Raw genomic sequence first — 24,912 nt, forward strand, 5'->3', positions numbered from 1 at the left:
AGCAGCTCAAACAAATGGAACGGGAATCTTCCCATCGACAAAGTCACAGCAGTGAGGGGCGTACGAGTTCCGGCAAGACTGGTCAGAAAAGACTTCGTCAGTCCACCTCCGCCAGATGGGAGCCCTCATGTGAACGGCAACCACCGCCTCCGGTACCCTAGTCTGAACGGCAGTGTGGTGAGTGATCTTCGTGAAAGTCTCACCTTGAATAATGTGCTCTTCTCTCTCTCTCTCTTTTCCTCCTTTTATTTCTTGGGGCAGGAGGCGAAGAAGTGTAGTGCTAAAAATAAAAACAGGGAGTGTGCTTTATGCAAAATCAGTCTTCCCACCTCCTATGCCAAAAACCTATGCTCGGACTGTATTCAGAAAACCATTGCAGAGGAGTCCCCCAGGTTTTCTTTAGAATTAAAGGATCTAATCCAGACAGAGGTCAGAGAGTCTTTAAGAGGCTTAACCTCACTCAAAAAGAAGAAGCGAAAACTAGTTTCTTCAGAATCAGAGGAATCAGTGGAGTCCCGTTTTACGAGAGAACTGCCTTCCTCCTCTAATCACTCCTCATCGTCATCGGAGTCTTCGGATGATGATGGGGGGGGCAGACCTTGTTTTTCGGTTGATAATACTGAGAGACTAGTTAAAGCCGTCAGAGGGACTATGGGTATTACCGATACCAAAGTGCCCAGAACAGTCCAGGATGTTATGTTCGGGGGCTTAGACCAAAGGAGGAGACGCTCATTCCCGGTCAATGACAGGATTAAATCTCTGATAGAAAGGTGTGGGGGTCGTGATGACATTCCACTCGTCCTCCAGTCACTCCAAATTCAAACTATGAGCATGGGTCAACCATTCAAAGAATGAGTCAGACAACAAGCTGGTTCAAACTCAGAGCATGCTCAGAAGACTACTACAGTCAACGTCCTCAGCATTGTTCTGCCTTTATTTTTACATGCACAAATCTAAATACACTACATAATGGGAGGGAAAAGGGGTTGTCCGGGGCGGGGTAAGCCATGAAAGTCCAATGTCTGGCCACTCCTGATTGGTCCACATCTCCTTATCTCAGTCTCTGGGCAGATATTGCAGCCGTCAGCTTATAATCTTGTTTCGTTTCTCTGAAATAAGTCTTGGCAACGCTGGAAATGTCTTAGTTTAAGTTTCGATTTGAGTATTACGTAGCAAGGAAAGCTTATTGTTATATGATACAAAATGGTGGTTAGTACATTAGCAAAAAAGCGTATAAAAGTTACAAAAGTATAAAAGTTACAAATATATATATTCTCTTTTACCCTGACATTCCCCCCTAAACACTAAGCTTTCCCTTGCTTCGGGGCCTTTGAGACTGTCCATGTGTGGGGAGAGGGGAGGTGGATTTCTTCACCCAATCATCTTAGAAGCTGCCCCCTTATGGGACGCCCCCAGACAATCGAGCCCTACCCTAAATGACACATGGAGTTCTCCCAACTGATCCTAAACTAGATCTTTCAATTGGACTCTATCATGGGGGGTCTGGTCAGGCTTGTTCAAAGGAGTGTATTTCTCCATATCTTCCTTACTGGTATCATCATGTAACAGAGATGTGGTTTCTTGATTCAGAAAGGTCCCGGAGGTTGGGACAGCATTGGTTATATTTTTCCTGTATAAGGGGACTATGCAGCACAGGACCACCAGGCCCAATACTAGTAGGCCTCCCATTACTAGACAAACTTGTTGGAGGAATCCCTTGAGCCCTCCCAACCAACTTGAGAAGAAGGAGGTATCTACCCCTGTGTGGTAGCTGTCCACCCTGGGACAGACAGTAAGCATATGGAAAGGATATAGAAGAAGGTAGTCATCTTTTATAGGCTCGTTCTGTCGTGCAGTGGGAGGCGTGAATCCAGGTGCTCTTGCCCTCAAGCTTCAGAGCCGTCGGGGTGGTGAGAAGCACAGTGTACGGTCCCTCGAACCGCGGCTGGAGGCAGTCTTTCCGGACAAACTTCTTCACATACACTAGATCGCCTGGGGTGAAATCATGTACTGCATCACCTGTAGATTCTGGGAGAGAAGCAGATACTGGAGAGCGGGTGTTAGTCAATTCTCTAGACAAGGCAATCACAAATTTTACCACTCTATCATGTGTTTCAGACAACTCTTGGGGCCTAATCTCTCCTATCTTGGGTGGGGGTCCCAAACAAAATTTTATAGGGAGTCAGCCCATGTTTGGCCTGAGGAGTGTGTGTGATATGATACAATACTATGGGGAGTAGGTCGGGCCAGGGGAGGGGATGATCTTAGGTCATTTTCAAGAGCTGGGTCTTGAGTGTGGAATTCATCCTTTCCACTTTGCCTGAACTGGCAGGATTGTATGGAGTGTGGAGGCCCAAATCTGTTCCCAACATGTTCCAGAGTTCTTCGTAGATATTTGCTGTGAAAGCTGGTCCTTGATCCGATTCTATGACTTGGGGAACTCCAAATCTGCAGACAATTTCGGTGATCAGTTTCTTGGCTGTGACTTTAGCAGTCATGTTGACAACCGGGTAGGCCTCGGGCCAGGCTGAGAACATATCCACGGCTACCAAAACGTACTCCTATTTTCTTGCTTTAGACATTTGGATATGGTCGACTTGTATTCTCTGCCAAGGGTAGTCTGGTTTAGCCAGGTGTTGGAGAGGGACCCGTGCCGTACACGTTGGGTTGCAGGTAGCGCAGACAGAGCAGGATTTTGAGTACGCAGTCACAGTGGAAGAGATTCCGGGTGCAAAGTACAGTTTCTTGATACATGCCAAGGCTTGATTCTTTCCTCTGTGTGTAGGCCCGTGAGCCCATGCTGCCACAGCTGAGTACACGCGTCTAGGCAAGCAAGGCTTCCCATCCACTTGGTAGAGAGTCGAGTTGACCTTTGAATCTTTGCGACCTGCCAGCACGGCTCCTGCCGCTTTCCATTGCTTGACTTCTTCAGTGGGGGGTCTTCCTTTGTTCCTCACACAATTTTTCTTCAGGCATCCTGACCCCCCTGGATTCCATTCGTGTCTCCGCTGGACTTGTATGGTCTTCCGCCAGCTGTTCTTTGGCTCTTGCTCTAGTGAGCGCCACAGCTACGGTTTGCAGAGTCTCTCCCATCTCTTCTTCCTTTTCCTGCCACTTTGATGACACATTCTCCACTGCTGCAGTCTTGGCTGCTTGGTCAGCTAGGTGGTTGCCCCTGGCTTCTCTGGATTCTAGTCTTCCATGAACCTTGACCTTCATAACAGCAACCTGAATGGGTAGTTCCAGGGCCTTCATTAGGGCCTTAATCCATGAGACATGTTTCACTGGTGTACCTGCAGCTGTGATGAATCCTCTAGACTTCCACAAAAGTCCAAAATCGTTGCAAATTCCATGTCCATACCTGGAATCGGTATATATATATATACGCCTTTGTTCCTGCTGCCAGGTGGCAGGCCTCTGTGAGAGCCACAAGTTCAGCTTCTTGTGCAGACATGTATGGTGGTAGAGCTTCAGCCTTGAGGACTGTTAGGTCTGTTGTGACAGCATATCCCGTGTGGAACTTCCCTTGAGGGTCTGCGAAACGGGATCCATCAGTCCATAGGTGCAAGGCAGGGTCTGCGAGCGGATGTGCCACCATATTCTCTGGAGCAGAAGTCTCTTCCTGCAAAATTTTTATACAATCATGAGGTTCCACCAATGGACCTTCACCCTCTTCACCTTCCCCCCTAGAAGGTGGAAACAAAGTGGCAGGGTTGATAGTCAGACATCTGGTAAATGTTATATTGGAGGGCAACAATAGGGAACACTGCAGCCGCAGTTGTCTTTGGTTGGTTAGATGTTTCGGAGATGTTTGTTGCAGAACAGCTGAGAGATCATGTCCGGCCTGTATAACTAGATCATGTCCAAGGACGATATCAGCTGACTTGTCAAGGAGGATGTGAGCAGCGTGGAACGCCTTAAGGCACGTGGGGGCAGTTCGGGCGACAGGGTCCAGGCGGGCTGAGTAGTAGCCCAAAGGCCGATACTTATGATCATAGCGTTGTGCTAGAACTCCAGAGGCATGACCTTCCGATTTCGAGACAAAAAAGTGAAATGGCTGAGTATAGTCTGGTAAGCCCAAGGCCGGGGCAAAAACAACAGCCTGTTTAAGGCGGTCAAAACATAGTCTGTGTTGATGAGAAACACGTGGATCTTCAGCATGAAGCCAAACTGAGCCTTCATCCTTGAGACAGTCGTACAGAGGTTGCATGAGCTTTGAGGCATCAGGGATCCATTGCCTGCAGTAAGTGATGAGGCCAAGGAAAGTCTGCATAGCGGAGTAGGTGGTTGGGAAGGTGATATCCATGATGGCTTGTTTTCTTTCTTTAGTCAGATGTCTAGCACCTTGTGATATACAATGTCCGAGGAAAATGACCTTGGGCAGACACCATTGGACTTTGCCTTTTGAGACTTTACAGTTAGCTGAGTGAAGAAACCAGAGAAGGGATGCTGACATCTCTGGCAAATTTTCTTCAGTGCCACAGAGTAAAAGATCATCCACATACTGTAGAAGGGTGACCTGAGGGTTCTCTTGAACCCATGGCTCCAGAATAGACTTCATAGAATGAGTGAATTGGTTAGGAGAGTTCTGGGCTCTTTGCGGAGTCCTGGTCCATATAAGCTGTGCTCCTTGAAAGGTGAAGGCAGAAAGAAACCACGAATCTTCATGTAAGGGTATACTGAAAAAGGCGTTGGCCAGATCTAACACCGTAAACAAGGTGGCCGTTGGAGGCACCTGAGACAAAAGGGTGTTTGGGTTGGGTACCACTGGAGTTTCTAAAATGGTAGCTGCATTGACGGCTCTGAGATCCTGAACCAACCGGTATCTTGGAGACTCTCCCGGAGCGGTTTTCTTTTTTACAGGAAAGAGGGGTGTATTGCATGGAGATACACATCTGACAAGGACTCCTGATTCCAGGAGGGAAGCGATTTGGGTACCCAAGCTTTGTTCTTGTGCAGCCTTGAGGGGGTATTGTGGCAACCGTGGGTACCTGTGTCCAGGCTTGAGGTGTACTCGGACCGGGGGAACCTGCAGGAGGCCAACGTCCTCTGGCCCACTGGACCACAGAGAGTGAGGGAACTGTGAGGTTGTATGGTCATCATCATGAGAGGGAAGGCTTTAAGAACACCGCGGTCTTCAGTCCCTTGTTCGGAATGAGGGTCCCGCAAAAGAAGCTCCATACCATGGTTTCCGAAGGTAATTGTTGCCTTCATTCGCTCTAAGAGATCGGCTCCCAACAGATTGACAGGGCAAGTTTCAGAGACCAAGAATCTTGTGAGTACTCCGGTGAACGGTCCTGCAGACACAGGGACTGTGAGTGGAGAGGAAATATGTTGGCCTTCCACCCCAACACAGGTGAGGGTATCCGGTGATAGGGATACAGAAGGAGGGAGCTGTGCAGAGGAAATGACAGATGTGGCCGCCCCAGTGTCCACCAGGAACTCCAGTGGTTGATGGTCCACCTGTAAAGTGACAGTCTCTGAGGATGTGGTCAAGGCTACCACACTCCCAACACAACATTCGTCCTTCAGAATCACGAGATTGTCTCCTGTTTCTAGATGATCCCTTGTCATCTCTTCTGTCTTGTCTTCTATATGTGGGAGGAGTATCATCACCTGTGCCTTTAACCATTACCCACTTGATTCCATGTTGGTTGCCAGAGGGTGGATAGTTTTCTTGAGCTTGATATACCATGGCAGGTGCGGCTTTCTTCTTTGGCTTAGTATCCTTTTCCATTTTTAGCATTGATTTTTGGAAAGCTTTAACGATGTCCACCGCGTCGTTGAAAGAAGAAGAACGAATCTCGGGCCGTACTCTCAGGACTTCATCTCTGAGAGCGTCTTGTAGGCCATCTACTAGGGCCTGAACCAACAGGGCGGCCTGCGTCTTGACGTGAGGACTGTATCCGAGATCCTCAAAATGCATGCTGAGTCTTGCAGCATATCTTTCCACTGATTCATCAGGGTCTTGTTGAACATCTTGTACAGATCCAGCTTGATCTGACAAGCGATCCTGAGCCCAGGCTTTTAACTGTTTCATGTATTCTAGGCCGGATTCATATGTATTAAGGGATCCTGCTTTTGTGGAAACCATGGCCTTTTGAAAGCTCTCCGTTTTCGGCTAAGTGAGCCTGGCATTCTGCAGCCAGAGTAGAACCAACAGCAAGGGAAATTTTGCGAGCCAATCCTCCAACATGGCTCATACAGGTGTTTGCAGGGTTGACTATGGCCCCCACCCGATGTGTAAGGATGTCACCATAGCCTATTGACAGAGTGACAGGGCGTCCTGATGGGTCTACTAGGTTCCGGGAGCGGCAGGGGTCCCAGACTTCTGAGGGGCTGAGGGGTGGTGTTCTGTCAGCAGTTGTTTGGAGCAAGGGCCGGAGTACGGGTAATGGATATGGGGTGGAGGATGCCATAGGAGACGTATGGGGTAAAGGGGGGGCTGGAGTATCTTGAGCCCATCCCTCATCTGGCTCCGTATCGTCTTGAGTAACAGTATGTTGGCGGAGGGAGAGCAGTCTGGCCTGAAATTCTGGGGAGTTGAGGAGGATATCCCCAGGGTTGTGGGTGACTCCCATAGGAAACAGGGGAAGCGTCTCAGCATCGTGGACTGGAGCAGAGGGTATCACATTAGTTTCAGATGGGTACTCTGGGACTACGGGCTTTTCCACCTGTGCTGGTGGCTGGTAATATGCACCGGACGGATCTAGTAGTGGATATAGGCCGGATTGGGGCTTTCCGGGCCTCCCACAACAAGTAAGAGGTGTAGCAAGATGGCCGTTGGAGGGAGGAGGTGGGAGTGGGGGTGGGATTATTCTTGGAGGCAGGAAAAGGTGTAGTAAGATGGCCGTTGGAGGGAGGAGGGGGGAGTGGGGGTGGAATTGTTCTTGGGGGCAGGCTGGGCATCGTGCCATGGGTGGCCCCCCCCCCCCACAGACACAGCAGAACTTCGGATTCTGCTGTCAGCACATACGACACGTCCATCCTTCCGATGATTTAGCGTCGGCGCCATTATAGGGTGGTGGCTGAGGGCTCGGTGTAGTGACAGGCATCAAAGGTGTAACGGCCATTTTGGGGGCACATAACAAATCACAATCTGCAGCTTTCATGTATCCGAACAAAGGCTCGGCATTATCTGTTCCCCCCCTGCACCATCTACTCTAAGATGTGCATGAGCCTGGAGTAGAAATCCTCACCCAACTTTCCCAACTTCTGTATAACACATTCTTTCTAAACTGAAGACTGGAGCCTGCCTGTACTGGATAAGCTTATCATGTTATACAAATTCCTAACATTCTTCTTGCCTTCTTGCCTTCCCGTAACTCCACTAATTGGCTTAACTCTCACAGCAGCATTCCGCAACTTACGAAATCTTTCAAATTTGAATATACGCAACATTTTCTTATAGAATGCAATGATCTGTCGCGACTCAGATCACTGGTGCAGTCCACAGGTCGCCACTCCTCAGTGTAGAGACACCTCAATACACTGATGAGATAGAGAGACACCTCAATCTAACTCCTTTCCTAGCCTTGAATGGCGACTTTACAGTGCGACTCACCACGGCACCCTGACTACAGGTCACCACCCGTCAGTGTAGAGACACCTCGATACACTGATGAGATAGAGAGACGCCTCGATCTATCTCCTTTCCTACCACGGTACCACCCGACAGTGTAGAGACACCTCGATACACTGTTTAGATAGAGAGACACCTCAATCTATCTGCTTTCCTACCACGGTACCACCCGACAGTGTAGAGACACCTCGATACACTGTTTCCTAACCTTGACTTAACAGCAGTCTCTGTGTTAGACGAAGAGCACACCTCAATTCGTCACAGATTCTTTCTCCCTTACACTACAATTCAGGAATGCTTTGTAACCTTGACTATCAGTCACGGGAGGCAGCTATCTAAGAAAAGTACAGTGACCGGGGGAGGAGGAGGTGGTGTGCACACGAGCACGCGCAGGCATGCGACGTCACTCGTTTTAACACTTGCTGGTTCAGGACGTGGTGCGGGACGCCCAAGGTCTCACCACTCGACCGGTCACCCACCCAGATCCAACCTGACAATCCCACAGGAACCGCTGCGGCTGACACACAGGCAAGTGAAACATATATATATATATCTCAACTTACCGTGTTCGATGGAGGTTGATCAGGCCTCAAATTCAGCCACCGCGGTCACCACCAGGGAAATCAGCGATATGGGTCCGGGAGGGCAGCGTACCGCTAACCACGCCCCACGTTGGGCGCCATTTGTGGGGGTCGTGATGACATTCCACTCGTCCTCCAGTCACTCCAAATTCAAACTATGAGCATGGGTCAACCATTCAAAGAATGAGTCAGACAACAAGCTGGTTCAAACTCAGAGCATGCTCAGAAGACTACTACAGTCAACGTCCTCAGCATTGTTCTGCCTTTATTTTTACATGCACAAATCTAAATACACTACATAATGGGAGGGAAAAGGGGTTGTCCGGGGCGGGGTAAGCCATGAAAGTCCAATGTCTGGCCACTCCTGATTGGTCCACATCTCCTTATCTCAGTCTCTGGGCAGATATTGCAGCCGTCAGCTTATAATCTTGTTTCGTTTCTCTGAAATAAGTCTTGGCAACGCTGGAAATGTCTTAGTTTAAGTTTCGATTTGAGTATTACGTAGCAAGGAAAGCTTATTGTTATATGATACAAAATGGTGGTTAGTACATTAGCAAAAAAGCGTATAAAAGTTACAAAAGTATAAAAGTTACAAATATATATATTCTCTTTTACCCTGACAAAGGGAATGGAAGAAACCGGAGAGGAAGGGTCAGCTGCCGTCATCCTCAAAGCGGAGGTACCCCTTTGAGGATGAGGATGCGGCTAAATGGGACAAAACCCCTAAGATTGACGTGGCCATTTCAAAATCTTCAAAAAAATCCACTCTGCCCTTTGAGGATTTAGGAGCCTTAAAAGACCCGCTGGATAAAAAAGCGGAGTCCTTCCTTAAGCAAACCTGGGAGTCGTCAGCAGGGGCCCTTAAACCGGCAGTAGCAGCGACCTGCACTGCTAGATCTATGATGATCTGGCTTCAACAACTGGAAGACCAGATCAGGGGGAATGTGTCCAGGGAGAAAATTCTATCAGACCTTCCTCTTGTGCAGGGAGCGGCTGCATTCCTGGCAGATGCATCGGCAGATTCAGTTAGGCTGGCTGCCCGGTCTGCAAACCTCTCTAATGCAGCCCGTAGGGCGCTATGGCTCAAGAGCTGGCCAGGAGATGTGCAGTCAAAGTCTAAACTGTGCTCAATCCCTTGTGAGGGGGACTTCTTGTTCGGCAAAGGTCTAGATGACATCCTAGATAAAGCCGCAGACAAAAAACATGGATTTCCCACGGTGTCTGGTTCCCGATTTAACAGTTCCTTTCGGAAGAGAAAATAAAGCCGCAGTAAAGCTCCCAGAGACCAAGGTAGCTGGAAAGACCGAAAGCCATATAGCAGAGGCTTCATGTTTGGGGGTCCCTCCTCCGAGAATAAGAAAGCCCCTAAGTGACAGTTCCCCCCAGGTGGGAGGAAGATTGTCCCACTTCCTGCCTGCCTGGAAGAAAATTTCATCCAATTCTTGGATCTTAGGGATAATCAGGAGGGGGCTCACACTAGAGTTCAAGAGCAGGCCCAAGAACACTGTCAAAATATCAGCCCCCAGAGGTTTAGCGGAACAGATAGCCTTACAGCAGGAAGTTCTCTCTCTGCTCAGGAAAGGAGTTCTGGTGGAAACACCTGCACCCGAGCAAGGAAGAGGATTCTATTCGACCCTCTTCCTAATAAAGAAGCCGGACGGCTCCTTCAGGACCATTGCGAACTTAAAGAGACTGAACGACCATTTAATCTACAGGCCTTTCAAGATGGAAACAATAAAATCAGCCATAAAGATGTTATTTCCGGACTGTTTTATGTGCGTCCTCGATCTGAAGGACGCCTACTACCACGTCCCGATTTTGCCAGATCATCAACAGTTTCTAAGAGTAGCTGTACAATTCGGCAGGCACGTAAGGCATTTTCAGTTCGCAGCTCTTCCCTTTGGCATTTCCATGGTGCCGACAGTCTTCACAAAAATCATTCTGGAGGTCACAGCGCACTTGAGGGAAAGAGATATTTTAGTCATCCCTTATCTGGACGACTTCTTAGTAGTGGGCAGATCAAGTCAACTCTGTGCTCTAGCCCTGGCGGACGTCATGGCCAGTCTAAGACGCCTAGGTTGGCTGTTAAATCTGGAGAAGTCAAGGCTGGAACCAAAGAGGGTTCAGTCTTTCCTGGGTCTCATTCTGGACTCAGAAAACCAAACCTGTCTTCTGCCAGAGGAAAAGAAACTGAAGATCAGATCCCTAACATCTCAGATTGTCAGCAATCCGACCATCACCCTGAGGAGTGCAATGTCTCTGTTGGGTACAATGACGTCTTGCATTCCGGCGGTTCAGTGGGCCCAGCACCATTCCAGATGTCTTCAACAGGAGATTCTGGCAGCGGACAGGCGGCTCAAAGGTCGCCTGAATGGGAAAATATCTCTTCCAGATGTTGTGATCAACTCCCTGGACTGGTGGACATCTCCGGTCAACCTATCTTTGGGGGTTCCTTGGACCTTCCAGGTGTCGGATACAATTACAACAGACGCAAGTGCGGAAGGTTGGGGAGCTCACCTAAGGGATCGTTCTGTACAAGGCCTCTGGTCGGACAGCGAGACAAGCCTCTCTTCCAACATGAAAGAGCTGTTGGCAGCCAGAAACGCGCTAAAAGAATTCAGTTCTGTTCTTCAGGGTCCTCACTTCAGGATAATGTCAGACAACAGATCAACAGTCGCCTACATCAATCATCAGGGGGGTACCAGGTCTCTCCCTCTGATGTTAATAGCGGATCAGATCTTCAGGTTTGCCGAGAGTCGGCTGGTTACGCTCTCGGCACTGCATATAAAAGGGGAAGAGAACATAAAGGCCGATTTCTTGAGTCGTCACATCTTGAAACAAGGAGAGTGGGAGTTGAATCCAGACGTTTTTCAGCAGATTGTGGATCGGTGGGGACAGCCCCAGATAGATCTGTTTGCAAACAGACACAATCGGAAGACCGAAACCTTTTGCTACCTGAATCCAAAAGAGGGGGCGTTTGCGGTGGACGCGCTGCAGATTCAGTGGGATTTCACTCTAGCTTATGCCTTTCCCCCTTTAGTACTGATCCCTACTATCCTGAGGAAGATCCGAGAGGAACGGGCGAGGGTTATATTGATCGCCCCGTTCTGGCCCAAGAGACCATGGTTCACTTGGATGAAGAGAATGTCCCAAGCAGATCCATGGGTTCTTCCGGACATCCCGGATCTCCTCAGGCAGAGCCCAGTCTGTCATCCCCAAAGATCGGGCCTGCATTTGACGGCTTGGATTTTGAGAGGTCGCTATTGACGCAAAGGGGGTTTTCTCCAGATCTTGTTACTACCCTTCTAGCAAGTAGAAAGCCGATAACAACTAGAATCTATGGTAGAACCTGGGCTAAGTTCTTGTCTACCTCGGGTCAGTCTGCCAAAGGGAGGGTTCCTATTGAGGCCATACTAGAATTCCTCCAGAAGGGGTTAAACATGGGACTAGCCACCAGTACTCTTAAGGTACAGGTATCGGCTCTGGGGGCACTGTATAATTATGACTTGGCAGCAAATAGATGGATCATTAGATTTATTAAAGCCTGTCATAGATCCAGACCTATTCCTGTTCCAAGAATGCCTCCTTGGGACCTTAATTTAGTTCTGGAAGCATTAACCAAACCTCCCTTCGAGCCCTTAGAGAAAGTTTCAGAAAAAATCTTAACTTTAAAGACTGCGCTATTGGTGGCCCTGACATCAGCTCGTAGAGTCAGTGACTTACACGCACTATCCGTTAACCATCCATTCACTCAAGTATGTATGGATAGAGTAATCTTAAGACCAGACCCGGCCTATCTTCCAAAGGTAGCCTCCAAGTTCCATAGGACGCAAGTAATCACTCTCCCTTCCTTCTATCCTAATCCTAGGGATTCTGAGGAATATAAGCTTCACACCTTAGATGTTAGGAGGGTGTTAGTCCAGTATTTGGAAGTGACAAAAGCCTGGAGAAAGAGTGACGCTTTATTTATATCCTTTCAGGGGCCTAGGAAAGGACTTAAGGTTACAAGGGGGACCATAGCTAGATGGGTCAGGGATACTATTACCTTAGCCTACTCTTCTAGCAATCTGCCGGTTCCTGAGAACCTGAAGGCCCATTCCACCAGAGCGGTAGCTGCTTCCTGGGCTGAGAAGGCGGATGTGCCCATCGACATTATATGTAAGGCGGCAACTTGGTCATCCCCTGCTACATTTTACAAGCATTACCGTCTTGACCTTTCCTCTTCTACTGATCTGTCCTTTGGGAGGAAGGTGTTGCAAGCGGTGATCCCTCCCTCTGGTATTTAATCTCTATAAATCTCTCAGGTGGTGCTGTCATGGGAGAAGGGGAAAAGATCCTAGTTACTTACCGGTAACGGGATTTTACAGAGCCCATGACAGCACCCTATTAATTCCCTCCCCTTTATCACTGTGGTGTGCACTTTTTTTAAGTTGTTTAGTACATATGTTGAGGTGGTGGTTATGTATTAACCTGTCTTCGGAGGCCCTCTCATGCTCTGAAACAAAAAACTGATGCGGAGGAGAGGTACCGCCTTTTTATTCAGTAGGTTCCTGTCCTTGGTGGGCGGATACCCTCTCTCAGGTGGCGCTGTCATGGGCTCTGTAAAATCCCGTTACCGGTAAGTAACTAGGATCTTTTTATCACCTCATTATATGACTCTCATTTTAGCTGTCGGTTTTTTGTTCTCTGCTGATCTGTCCCTTCATGTCTATAGGAGGAGAAGGCTGCATCATCGCTGCCGGAGGATCGGTCATTGGCGTTGGCTCAGACATCGGTGGCAGCATAAGGATGCCGGCGTATTTTAATGGGATATATGGACACAAGCCGACTTCTGGTGAGGGGCTTTTATTTCCCACAGAATTGATGTCTTTTATTATAATAATGGATAATAATGCCGTCCTTTATGACAACGTATTCACATTCTTGAGCTTGTGGTTTGCATACAGTTGTGCTTAAAATTTTACATACCCCGGCAGAATTTTTCCTTTCTTGGCCTGGTTTCAGGTCACTAAGATTTAAGAAGAGAAAACACAGTAGTTTGACAATAAATGGCTTCACCCAACCAATAACCATGAGTGGAGAAAAAGTTTTTTTGTTCTCATTCATATTCTCTGAAACAAGGCCAAGAAAGGAAAAATTCTGCCGGGGTGTGTAAACTTTTGAGCACAACTGTTTATTACATCAGATCAAGTATTTTCGCTATATGTGTGAAGGGGCTCGTCAGCCTCATGTATGATTATAGGCGCGGATTCCTATAGATAAAGCAGCAGAATGATGTTGGGCTTTCTGGTTCCCGGAGGCTGAGGACATAGTTTGGTGCAGTGATGAGCAGAGCGCTCGCCTCCCCTCGCTGCCCTCAGGTGATTGACAGGCTGCTGTGTCTGCAACATCCGCACCGCGGCCTGTCCGTGCCTGCTGATGAGGGCGTCTGGGGGCTCCTAATGAATACATAGGACTGCAAAATCATGGGGAGATTTGTGATGCCAAATATGCCAGAATCTGTGCAAGAAATGTCCTTCATTCCTTGCACTGTATTTGTGTTTTGGACACTTCCTCCGCATTGTCTGATAGGGGCCGAGGCTTCCCCACAAAGGGTCGTGATTTAGCAGAAATGGGATATAGTCCGATATTCAGCACCCGGCACCAAAACATGCTCCAAAGTTTAAGCATACATTTTTGGCATGCAGTAAGTCTACCTGGACGGTGTAATGATGCACCAGTGTTATCAGACAGCTTGAAGCGTATGAGACCGCCCAGGCTGTGTGCTGATATTGATAGTTATGCCCCCGGTGTCTGGTGTCGTCTTCTTTTAGAGCCAGGGTGCATGACCATGTGTGGCCGGTCTGTGTGGCCCTTAACCACAAGGTCACAGAAATGTTTGCCTGTGTGCGGCCATCTGTGTAAACTGCCTTCAGAGAACAGCCAGGGGGCACACAGTCACCCATAAGTGTTAGGAGATCGGGGTCTTTACCCCTCTGTTACTCCAGAAAGATCTACATGAGTTTTACAGGTGGTTCTATAAGACCTATACAATGGAGGGCCCCAGATGCTAATACCCCTCTTTGACGATACAGAATAAAATATTAATTATGCCAGACACTTTCTGATGGCAAGAGCAGCACACCTTTATTTTTATGTTGACTCTTTAATCTGTGTTCTTCTTTAGTTGATCAACACAGACTATAATTTGTATAACCCTGAATGCTATCTGCTCTTTGATTCTGAAGCAATGATGTGAATTTACAAGAGCCCCTGTGATACAAACTATGTAAATAGATTATCTCAAACAATGATCGTTGAGCCCTGCACCTTTACCTCTTACCTGTGCCTGATGACCTCACACAGATGTAAATATAAACAGGGATGTCTAGTGCTGGAAAAAAATTGAGACTTGAAGTAGAGTCAGAAGGACTTTGGAAGGAGAATGTGAGACATCCTTCAGGAAAGTAGATTGCATGGCATCTAAAGAGACACGGATTTGTATTGTACATGATTCTAGTCTAAGGGTACCGGCCCTGACTGGAAAGATTCAGATCTGCTCCATTAACCATCAGAGAGACCATGGATACTTTTGGGGCGTCCATGAGAGGATAAAGAAGTCGCCTGGCCCCATAAATATGTTGTGTTGGGATTGCTAGAGGGGACCCACCGGTCATATAGATTCCATGGAGATATTTGAGGTTGTCAGAAGGGACCCACTGGTCGCCTGGCTCCATGGAAACTCTCGGAGAGGCCAGATTTGGACCCTCGGGTCAGGTTTCCTGGTCTTGTACCTCGATGGACTGCTAGCTTCCTAAGCTTGCTCTACCTCCTTTCTGTGGGGGCCTGTCAGAAGCGGAGGACCACTGGTTGAGGTAGGTGGCACTGGAAGTCTCCAAAGTCGCAGCTGTTCTATCCCAGGTGGGCCAGTGGAAGGGTGAGACTGTGTAACGTTGTACCATCTTGGGTATTTGATGGGATTGTTCTGTGTGTTTATTGTCCGCTTTGTGGTTCCATAAAGTATTGCCAAGCTGTTTTACCCTCGCCCTGTGTTGTCTGAGTAGCGTTACGCACACGGAAGATGGGTCTTCACATTTTGGTGGCAGCGGTGGGATACTACTCAGCCCAGCAGAGCTGGGGGAGCTGCAGGGGACAGGTGTTAGCACGCACCATCCAAAGGGCTACATAACCAGGGAGGCATGTACACAGACCCAGCAGTCCATAGGTGAGACATACACAGCGGGTTTCGGATGATACCATGTCCAACCCCACCAGCCCGGCCTCGGGAGGAGGACCGGAGAGGATATAAGCAGCAGCAAGAAACTACAACTACAGGAGCTGTGCCAGCTTCAACGGATTGAAAACCAGGCCACCGACACTCATCGGATTTAATTCAGGAACCTCAGGATGCAGAGGACTGCATTTGTGCACACAATGGATACCAGTCTGTTTTCTTCAATTACGTTTGGAGTTTATTTGCTAGGAAGACATGGAATATGCCGAGGAAACTGGATGATGCAAAGTTTTGTTCAAATGAAGGTGAGACCTCTTACATTCATGTCTGTGCTTAAGGACATGCTGATGTACTGTCTCCAATAAGTGGAGGATGATTGGGATCCTGTCATATTTGGCTAATTAAGATTGGGGGAGCAATGTGACGATACAGAGTAAAATCTTAATTATGCCAGACGTACTTTCTGATGGCAAGAGCAGCACACCATTATTTTTATGTTGACTCTTTAATCTGTGTTTTTCTTTAGTTGATTAACGCACACTATTATTTGTATAACCCTGAATGCTATCTGCTCTTTGATTCTGAAATAATCATGTGTATTTACAAGAGCCCCTGTGATACCAACTATGTAAATAGATTATCTCAAACAATGATAGGTGAGCCCTGCACCTTTTACCTCTTATGGATTTGTATTCTACATGATTCTAGTCTAAGGGTACCGGCCCTGACTGGAAAGATACGGATCTGCTCCATTAAAATGAATCTGTCACCACTTTGGAGTTATCAGACCTCTACTATGGGCATACAGGGTATAGAAAACTAAATTTATACATACCTGTATGGCTCACATAGAGCGTGCTTTGCTTCATCCCGGCCCGTCTCTCTGTGCACTGTGCCACAGAGTTCTATTGCGCAGACGCCGGAAAGTGACAGTGACTCCCCCGCCGCCTGTGCAATAGAACCCTGCGGCGCAGTGCAGAGGCAGACGGGGCCGGGATGAAGCAAAGCGTGCTTTATGTGAGCGGTACTTTGCACATGTTCGGGAAGTCAGGGGAGCACAGTGCACGTCACAGGGACCTGTGATGTGCAGGGGAGGGGGAATATGATAATTAAGCATATAGGCAGGGATTTTGGGAAATAATAAGCACATAGGCGGGGATTTCTTCCCATCCCCCGGACACCAAGCCTGTTCAAAATAGAATTGATTAAAGTGCTTTTCTCTGCAATCAGACCTCTACTATGGCCATACAGGTATGTATAGATTTAGTTTTCTATACCCTGTATGCCCATAGTATAGGTCTGATATCTCCAAAGTGTTGACAGATTCCCTTTTACCACCAGAGAGACTTGGATACATTTTGGGGAGTCCAGGAGAGGCTGAAGAAGTCACCTGGCCCCATGGATATATTGTTTTGGGGTTGTTAGGAGGGACCCACCGGTCGCCTAGAACCCATGGAGACATTTGGAGTTGCCAGGAGGGACCCACCAGTCTCCTGGCCCTATGGAAACTCTCGGAGAGGCCAGGGTGGGACCCTTTGGTCTCCTGGCCTTGTACCTTGATGGACCGCTAGCTTGCTAAGCTTGCCGCTGCCTCCTCTCTGTGGGGGCCCGTCAGAAGCGGGGGGCCACTGGTTGAGGTAGTTGGTCCTGGAAGTCTCCAAAGTCGCAGCTGTTCTATCCCAGGCGGGCGAAGAAGGAAGGGTGAGACTGTGTTATGTTGTACCATCTTGGGTATTTTGCTGGGACTGTTCTATGTGTTTATTGTCCGCTTTGTGGTTCAATAAAGTATTGCCACGCTGTTTTACCCTTGCCCTGTGTTGTCTGAGTAGCGTTATGCCCACGGAAGACCCCGGGTCTTCACACCCTCTTAAGTTCACTTGCGGCCCTTGGGAGTGATTCAATGTGATATTGTGGCCCTTGGACCAGAAAAGGTTTTAGAGCTTTTAGTAGATAAATGTCACAATGCTTTTCTGTGCAGTTTTGGCTACAAGGAGTCTGTACCTGTGAATGTTTGTTCCAATAGAGTTCCCAACCACCATGTCTTATTGTTTTACCCATGTGAGAATGATCAGGTTTCCTCAGTGTCGCTGCTGTAGACCCTGATCTATCTCTGTCTCGGAACCTGGGGCTTCTCTGCACATAGGGAGAGACGTTCCTCAGACTGGTCATCTAAGGTGTATAGTCCCCTGTCAGCTTTTAAGGGAACCTAACGGAAAACATACCTTTTAAAGAGGGCTTTTTTTTTTAACACAATGAAAATATTAACAATCGCAACCATCAGAATCATTGATGTCCACTGACGCCAGCTCAATGTCTGACTTCAGATCAATATAATGTAGTTACATAGAAAGAATCAGCAACAACTAAGAAATCCCATCTATACACTCCGTACATACACCCGACCATACAAGTCCCCATGCCCATCACCCCTCCCCCGAAATATCATTAAGTAACATTTTATGCCGATAGATGTTGGAACCTAATATACACAGAGCTCTGCTGGGAATCCTATTCGACTGTGTCTACTATTGCACCCCTCCACCCTCTAGACCTTATCAAACTTATAAGCACAATTTGTATAGAGAACTTTATATAGTGGAATATATTTATTGAATATAATGATAGACAGCCCTGATCTCTGCAGCTACTGTGTAATTTAGATCAGAGCTGAGTGTGATTAAAAACACTTCCAGATCTATCTACTAGCAGTCAGTGGGGTATAGACAGAATACAGCAGAGCTGAGTGTCATCGCAATCAGTTCTGCAACTACAGTTTTTATTCTCCACACACTGATACTGTCCTGAGAGGAGATCTGGAAGTGCTTGCAATAGCACTCTGCTCAGCTTTACTCCCCTTACCCCACACTGACTGCTCTGAGAGGCGATATGGAAGTGTTTGTAATCACACTCAGCACTACAGAGATCAGGGCTGAAAGCAGGGTGTGTTTATTCCCCTGTATGACACCTTCTGCTTTTGATTGGTCAGTGTCATGCAGGGGACAAAGAGCCCCCCAAGGAGAATCTCTGGTGACGCCCAGTTGGACTTGTCATAAATTAGTGTCAATGTTACAAGCTAATATTTCTGTGGCAGAAAGAAGAAAAAAAAAAAAAAAATGTTTTCCTCATCTCTGCAGCCACTATTCCATGATGTGGCCAGTTTAACATGAGGAAACTGGTGAAAGGTCCTAGTTGAGGTGCAGCTCCTGTCCTTTATAACACTGGCTATGCCGTATCTGTGAGTGATATCACAGGCAGACTCTTGTATATGTATTCTGCATATCACTTTGAACAAGTTTTACAATGGGGTAAAGGTGAAGATCAGCTGACGTTGTGATCACCGCGATTATTGGTAGATGACTGTAAATGGCACATTGTGGAACAAGAATCTGCTGTAATATTACAGACTGGGCATAAGGTGGACATGTCACTTTTGAGATATTTATTGCCTAAGCCTATGTAAATATGTAATGTAGTGAAGTGTGGTAATTACTGATTGCCGTCTTCTCCAGTTTCCAGTGCCGCTCCGCTCCTCTTCTCACTCACATGACTTCTACTCCAGGCTTACACTGGGGTCTATGTGTGAGCTGGGTGCAGATTTTACGATGTAAGTCTATGGAGCCTGATTGTAAATTTGACTTCTGGGTCGCATAGAGTGCAGTGTGAGAAAGCAGGTTGAAAAGGAAGTCACGTGAGTGAGAAGAGGAACGGAGCGGTGCTGGAAGCTGGAGAAGACGGCGATCAGGGAGTATATTACTGCATTTACAGTAATTTAGGCAATAATAAAATATAGAGAGTACATTTAAAATGGTTTTACACCAGTATTAAAGTTGCCAGTGGCTATTCTTGTAAAGCAGGGTCAGGGAACCTTCTTTCTGCTAAGGGCCATTTGGATATTTATACCGTCCTTCAGGGCCGTACAAATTGTGCGCTAACTGCACCCACAAAGTACGTCCTGGCGCTTGCACTGGTGTTGGGACGTAATCTTTCATTGCACGCGCCTCAGTTCTCAGTAGTGAACGCTGAGTGTGCTCACAGAGTGAGAAGAAATAATGGGCCAGCGGCCATCAAAGGACAGCTGCCGGCCCAAGCACTGCGGTCCTCGGGAATCTGTCCAGGGGGCGGATAAAACGTCATCAAGGCCATATACAGCCCATGGGCCTCAGGTTCCCCACCCCTGTCGTGAGGGAAAAGAAATAGCCGTTCTGGTCATGGAGCCATCACCTCTTCAGTGCTGCTGCTCCAACGCTGTACCATGAAATGAATGTTGTAACCACCTAACTAACAGGGCCACTGACTGACTGCAGGTGTCAGGTGATTGATTGACGGTATGTCATCACTTCTGGTCTAGTGGAGACCATCGGAGCGCAGTAGAATTAAAGGGAACCTGTCACCTGCTGCCCAGACCACAGGCAACATAGATCAGACCCCGGCTGCACGAACTCAGCCAGTACGTCTTCCTCTGAAATGCTGGGGGGTTTCACAGAAAATGTAGTTGAAAATCCGACTGAAGACTATTGGTTCGGGCAGCCTGAATTTAGTGACAAGTTCCTTTTGACTAAATCAGTTACAAATCACCAAAATGTAACCCCACGTAAGGGTATAATCTCCCAAATTGTACTGTAATACATAAGAATACCAATAACAAAAAACGTGCTGGGACCTATAGTAATCACACATCAGAAAAATAAAAGTTAATCATCTTTATTAAACACAATGTGAAAAATATAAAAATTCATAAAAGAACATTCCAAGATGGAGACACACAGACATAGTGGTGGGTGAGTGCTATGGGGAGCCCTGATCATTTATATGGATACATGTAGAGTGACAAGTTTATAACAGTAAAACGGCAGATAATTATAAATAAATATAGATGCAACAATCCACAAGTCACTCAATGCATATAAAGATAGAGCCTACATAAATACATAGAGGGATAATTCAGCCCACAGCTAAATATAGGAGGTATTAATAAATATTGTTGTATTGTAACCATACTCACCCACCAACACCCGACGCACGTTTCACAAATGCTTCCTCAGGGGTGGTTGGTAAGTAAGTGACCCAGTCATTTAGAGGACAAGGTGTCTCCAATTGCATTGCTGTCTCTCATTGGTTGCTTGTCCTTTAAATAACTGGGTCACTTAATTGCAAGAAATGACAGTAGATGAAATGATAAGACTTTTCTCCAATCCACGACATTAGCAAATCAATCAGTATTACAGCAATGTGGGTTCTACCTTTAATTTTTTAGGGCGAGAACAAAATCTGGTGAGATACAAGTTGTGAAGGGAGCGGATTCTCCACCGCATCTGAATGGTAAAATGTTCTCAGATTTACAGGATTTAGCGTGGACCCATCAGTTCTCCTGCTTTATGGCTTTGTAGTCACTGGTCCATAGTATATATTCAGGGGTTTACCTCTGCTGCTGCTTCTTTCCTCGGTCTACTGCTTCATACTACACAGGAATCCATCTTATGTTGCTTCTTATATAACTTTATTGGGCATGAACTAAGATTTCAGCACAGATCTCTCCTGTGTTCATCTGCTGCACACACGTAGTCCTCCTTTCTCCCATATAGTGGGATCTTCTAGCTAAAAAAGCACAAAGTCTCACAAAGGTGTGAAAACAGTGAGACCCTGAAGAAGGAAAGGAAGCAATTAAAAAAGAAAAAGGGACCTTGATTGTCAGTAATTGTTTTTTTTTTTGCCAACAGGTATTGTTCCCAACGATGGTCAGTTTCCTGACGCTCATGGCTCTCGTACTGAACTTTTGGGCACTGGCCCAATGTGTAGATATGCAGTAGATCTCCCACTTGTCCTAAAAGTTATGGCTGGGAAGGGTGTTGAAAAGTGAGTGAGAGGTTCCTATTCACACCATGAACTTTCAAAATGTATTAGGATGTAACGATGGTTATGAGAAGTTTCTGTATGGTAGCGCAGACTATTGCTAATGATCATTTTAATTCACATAAAAGTTAATGTACTGCATCAACAAAAGGACACGGAGGAGCCGCGACTATGCCAGAAAGTCTGTTTTTTCCTTCCAGTAAATGGTGCGTGGCTTCGCTCTATATCTCGGCATAGAAGAAGTCAGACCTCATTATGATCCCAGGAATAACCGAGAAGCTTCACTGGACACAGAAATGTGCTCATCCACCGCCTGCTAAGATCCGCTTATTCTGCTTCCCAACTAGTTTCATAAAAGGAATAAAACACATTTAGTGAAAAACAATTTTTACCCCTGTAAAAGGTTTTAGGCTCACAACACTGGAGTGGCGGCTATAAGCACGCCTCGGACACGGACTGCCTCGGACACGGACTGCCTCGGACACGGACTGCCTCGGACACGGACTGCCTCCGCCTCAGACTGATAGCCGACTGTGCAGTGCAGAACTGGCTGCCAGTCAGTGCAGGGCAGGCTTGCAGCGCTGTGACTACTTGATATGCTAAAAAAATATTTTATAAGACAATGGAATGGTCCTTTTTTTATTTAGCAAGGGTATAATGATAGCAAATAAATACTTAGTGCTGGTTTGGGGGTCTCGGGCCGGTGACAGGTTCCCCGTAATAGCTGATTAGAACTGCAATTCTAGCAGACAACAAACGTTTGTATTGTGCTTTTGTCACCCTGGAGCAGTGCGGGTCCAGCTAGGATCCATACTCCGGTACTGTCTCTGCTCCGCTCCCTCATGCTAGGACTTTCTCCTGTCTGAGCAGGGCGAGCAGAGACCGTCACTGATATGGATGATCTTCGCTTGACCTGCAGGTAATTTCAGCTCCTGAGGACGTTGTTTTTTCTCGTACGGGGGCTGTTTTATTACGGATAGCACTTGTACTTATGACCGTTTATGGGGCTGTTCACATGTCAGATTTTTTTCGTGGACTGAGTGATCTGTACAAAATCTCAGAGACATTGAGTGATCATAATTAGCAATGCAGGTCTATGGGTCCATGAAGAAATCTGCCAGCGTTCGGATGAAACCTGCTCTGTTTCTCCCTGACTGATAGGAGAAGGTGGAGAAACTTTTTTTTTTGTGTCTTTTATTTGATAAAAACTGATGAAACTCTGACCAGACACTCACCAAACTCTGATGAAACTCGCACCGGTTTTCTTTTCTGAGAAAATCACTGCCTTGTGCATGACGCTTAAGGGCTCGTTCAGACGTCGGTATTTTCCATGTATGAGAAAAACACCAATATCTTTGATCAGTGTTTTGATCAGTGTCTGGTCCTAGTGTCATCGGTTTTTCTCTTACGTGGAGAAAAATTTAAAAAAAAAAGTTTCTCCACCTTCTCCTATCTGACAGTCTGCAAGTCGGACTGCACTTGGATGTCTTCTGATTTCCTCACTGCCCCATAGACTGGCGTTGCTGATCGAGCTGGCCCGGTGATCACAGTCGGATGTGTCTCCTCTTTTCCGCTTGGTCCTCGATAAATCCGAATTGACACTTCTTTCTGGCAGAATGAGGCTCCTGGCCATGTACTGAAGTGGAGCCAGGAACACACCGGTGCAAAGAAGAAACTGGGAGGGGGCACAGAACCGCTGCCTCCTCTGTCTCCGGATTCGGGGGTCCCAGTGATTGAAATGACATGCTCGCTATAGGCGCTCAAGTGTTGGGGCGGTCCGGAGCATTAGGGGAGCAGCTTCAACAACCCCAGGAATGTTGGCGACAATGTAATTGTCTAAATTTGACATGAAATCTTGTCTTATGACTTCTCGTCTCCATGTGCAGTACTGGCTGCTGCCAGTTCTTTAGGAGGGCGCTGTTTATTTTACCATTATTCTTTTCCTAGGCTTTCTCTTAATAAAGACGTGTCCCTGCGCAGTCTGAAGTATTTCTCCATGGAGAACGATGGGGGTTGTCTGTTTGTGTCTCCGGTGGATGAAGAATTAGTCCAAGCACAAAGGAAGGTGAGCAGCTTCTTGCCAGCACTTATGTGGAGACCGTCTTGTCTTACAACTATTAACTTTATAGAGTGGAAGAATGGAAATGTCCTGCAGGACGAGCAGAAGGGGCGTCTGATGTACGGGCGATGGAGACCCACCCTGCCAAGTACAAATCCTGCATTAACAAGTATTACTAGAGCACTAGATTACTGTGTAAAGGAAATCTGTCAGCAGGATTATTCCACCTAATCTGAGAGTAGCGTGAGGTAGAGGCAGAGACCCTGATTCCAGCAATCTGTCACTTGTTAATGGGTACACGGCGGATGCAACAGCGTGGACAATGAGGAGACAGTGGTAATAAACCAACAACTATTTATTTGATTGACACAATTACTGGGGGGCCTGCGGCACAATATCAAGGGGCAGTGCAGTTGGGGACTATGAAACAGGTTATGTAACAAGGAGACTCCAGTAATTCAGATGAGCAGCATAGTGACACAATGTTACTTACGCTCTATTCTATTATCACCATTAAATAACTGATATCCTCAGTGATGTCTCAGTCCTAATACCCCAACGTAAAGGGCGTCACTGTCACTACTGGGCCCGTCACCGCCGTCACTCTCTAGACAACACAAGATGTCACACAGGCCCTAACAGGGGGATTGATGATGCTATCTACTAGGCTGCAAGTCCCGGACTGGTGGGTTACTCTACACGACGGCTCACCCCAACGTGTCTCTACTGCGGCCTAGTCGTCTCTCTCGCTCGGCTCTGGTCTCTCCCAGGTCTGGTCTCTCTCTTTACTCAGATTTGGTCTCTCATAAAGTTGACTATATGCCAACTCTGCTGCACCGCACGTTCATCTTGCTACAGATCCAAGTGCCGACTCCTCCCCTTCTCGGCCCTCCCTGGCCTTTTATAATTATTAACTGAGCCACAGCTGTCACCTGACCCGCCATCTCCTCCAATCTCTTCTCCCAAGGGAACATGCACTTCACTCTTAAGTTCCTGCCAATGTATTTCTTCCTGCTTTTCCTTTCTCTATCATATTTGACTAGCAGATGGCACTGTTTGCGTGCAGCCACTCTGTTAGGCCTTAACCATGTGCGTCTTCTGAAATCTATCTCTTAACACACTTATTGAGTTGCTTAGTGCTGTTTTGATAAAATCGCTGTTTTATCAGCAGGATATTATCACTAGAGGACTAGTAGTCTTGCTGCCTGTAGTCCTCCATATTCATGAGCTCTGTATAACCCCGCCCCCATCACTGATTGGCAGGGGTGTGGGCGGGGTTATACAGAGCTCAGCATTCAGAGAACTGCTGGATCTGCAGCAGAGAAAACTGATTTTATCAAAACCACAGCAAGCTGCCCAAAAAGTGCTACATTGCTGGAAATAGGGTCTCCGCTCCTACATCTTACTGCTCTGATAGGGTGGTAAAAAGCTGGTGACCGATTCCCTTTAAGAATCAAAGTGGAATCCTTATATCTGCTATACAGTCATTATATATATTACTCTTGATGAAATGGTAAGTAAATCATGCTTACTATTTCATCAAGAGTAATATATATATATATATATATATATATATATATAAAGACTGTATACCAGACTGGGGAAAATATGTATGCAAAGTAATTTC

At 47.0% G+C, this 24,912-nt stretch overlaps 1 protein-coding gene across 2 annotated transcripts in view; it reads left to right on the top strand.

Annotated features, from left to right (window-relative positions):
* The window catches only part of FAAH2 (fatty acid amide hydrolase 2), a 69,890-nt gene that overhangs the window by 24,365 nt on the left and 20,613 nt on the right, over positions 1-24,912 (top strand). For both annotated transcript variants that reach the window (XM_073639649.1, XM_073639650.1), the window contains exons 4-6: positions 12,878-12,997; positions 21,094-21,229; positions 23,174-23,291. In XM_073639649.1, coding sequence (XP_073495750.1) covers positions 12,878-12,997; positions 21,094-21,229; positions 23,174-23,291 — 374 coding nt within the window. The remainder of the gene's footprint in view (positions 1-12,877; positions 12,998-21,093; positions 21,230-23,173; positions 23,292-24,912) is intronic.

Source organism: Phyllobates terribilis, unplaced genomic scaffold, assembly GCF_046119375.1.
Source record: "Phyllobates terribilis strain yellow unplaced genomic scaffold, ASM4611937v1 Scaffold_7__3_contigs__length_470593459, whole genome shotgun sequence".
NCBI lineage: Eukaryota > Metazoa > Chordata > Amphibia > Anura > Dendrobatidae > Phyllobates > Phyllobates terribilis.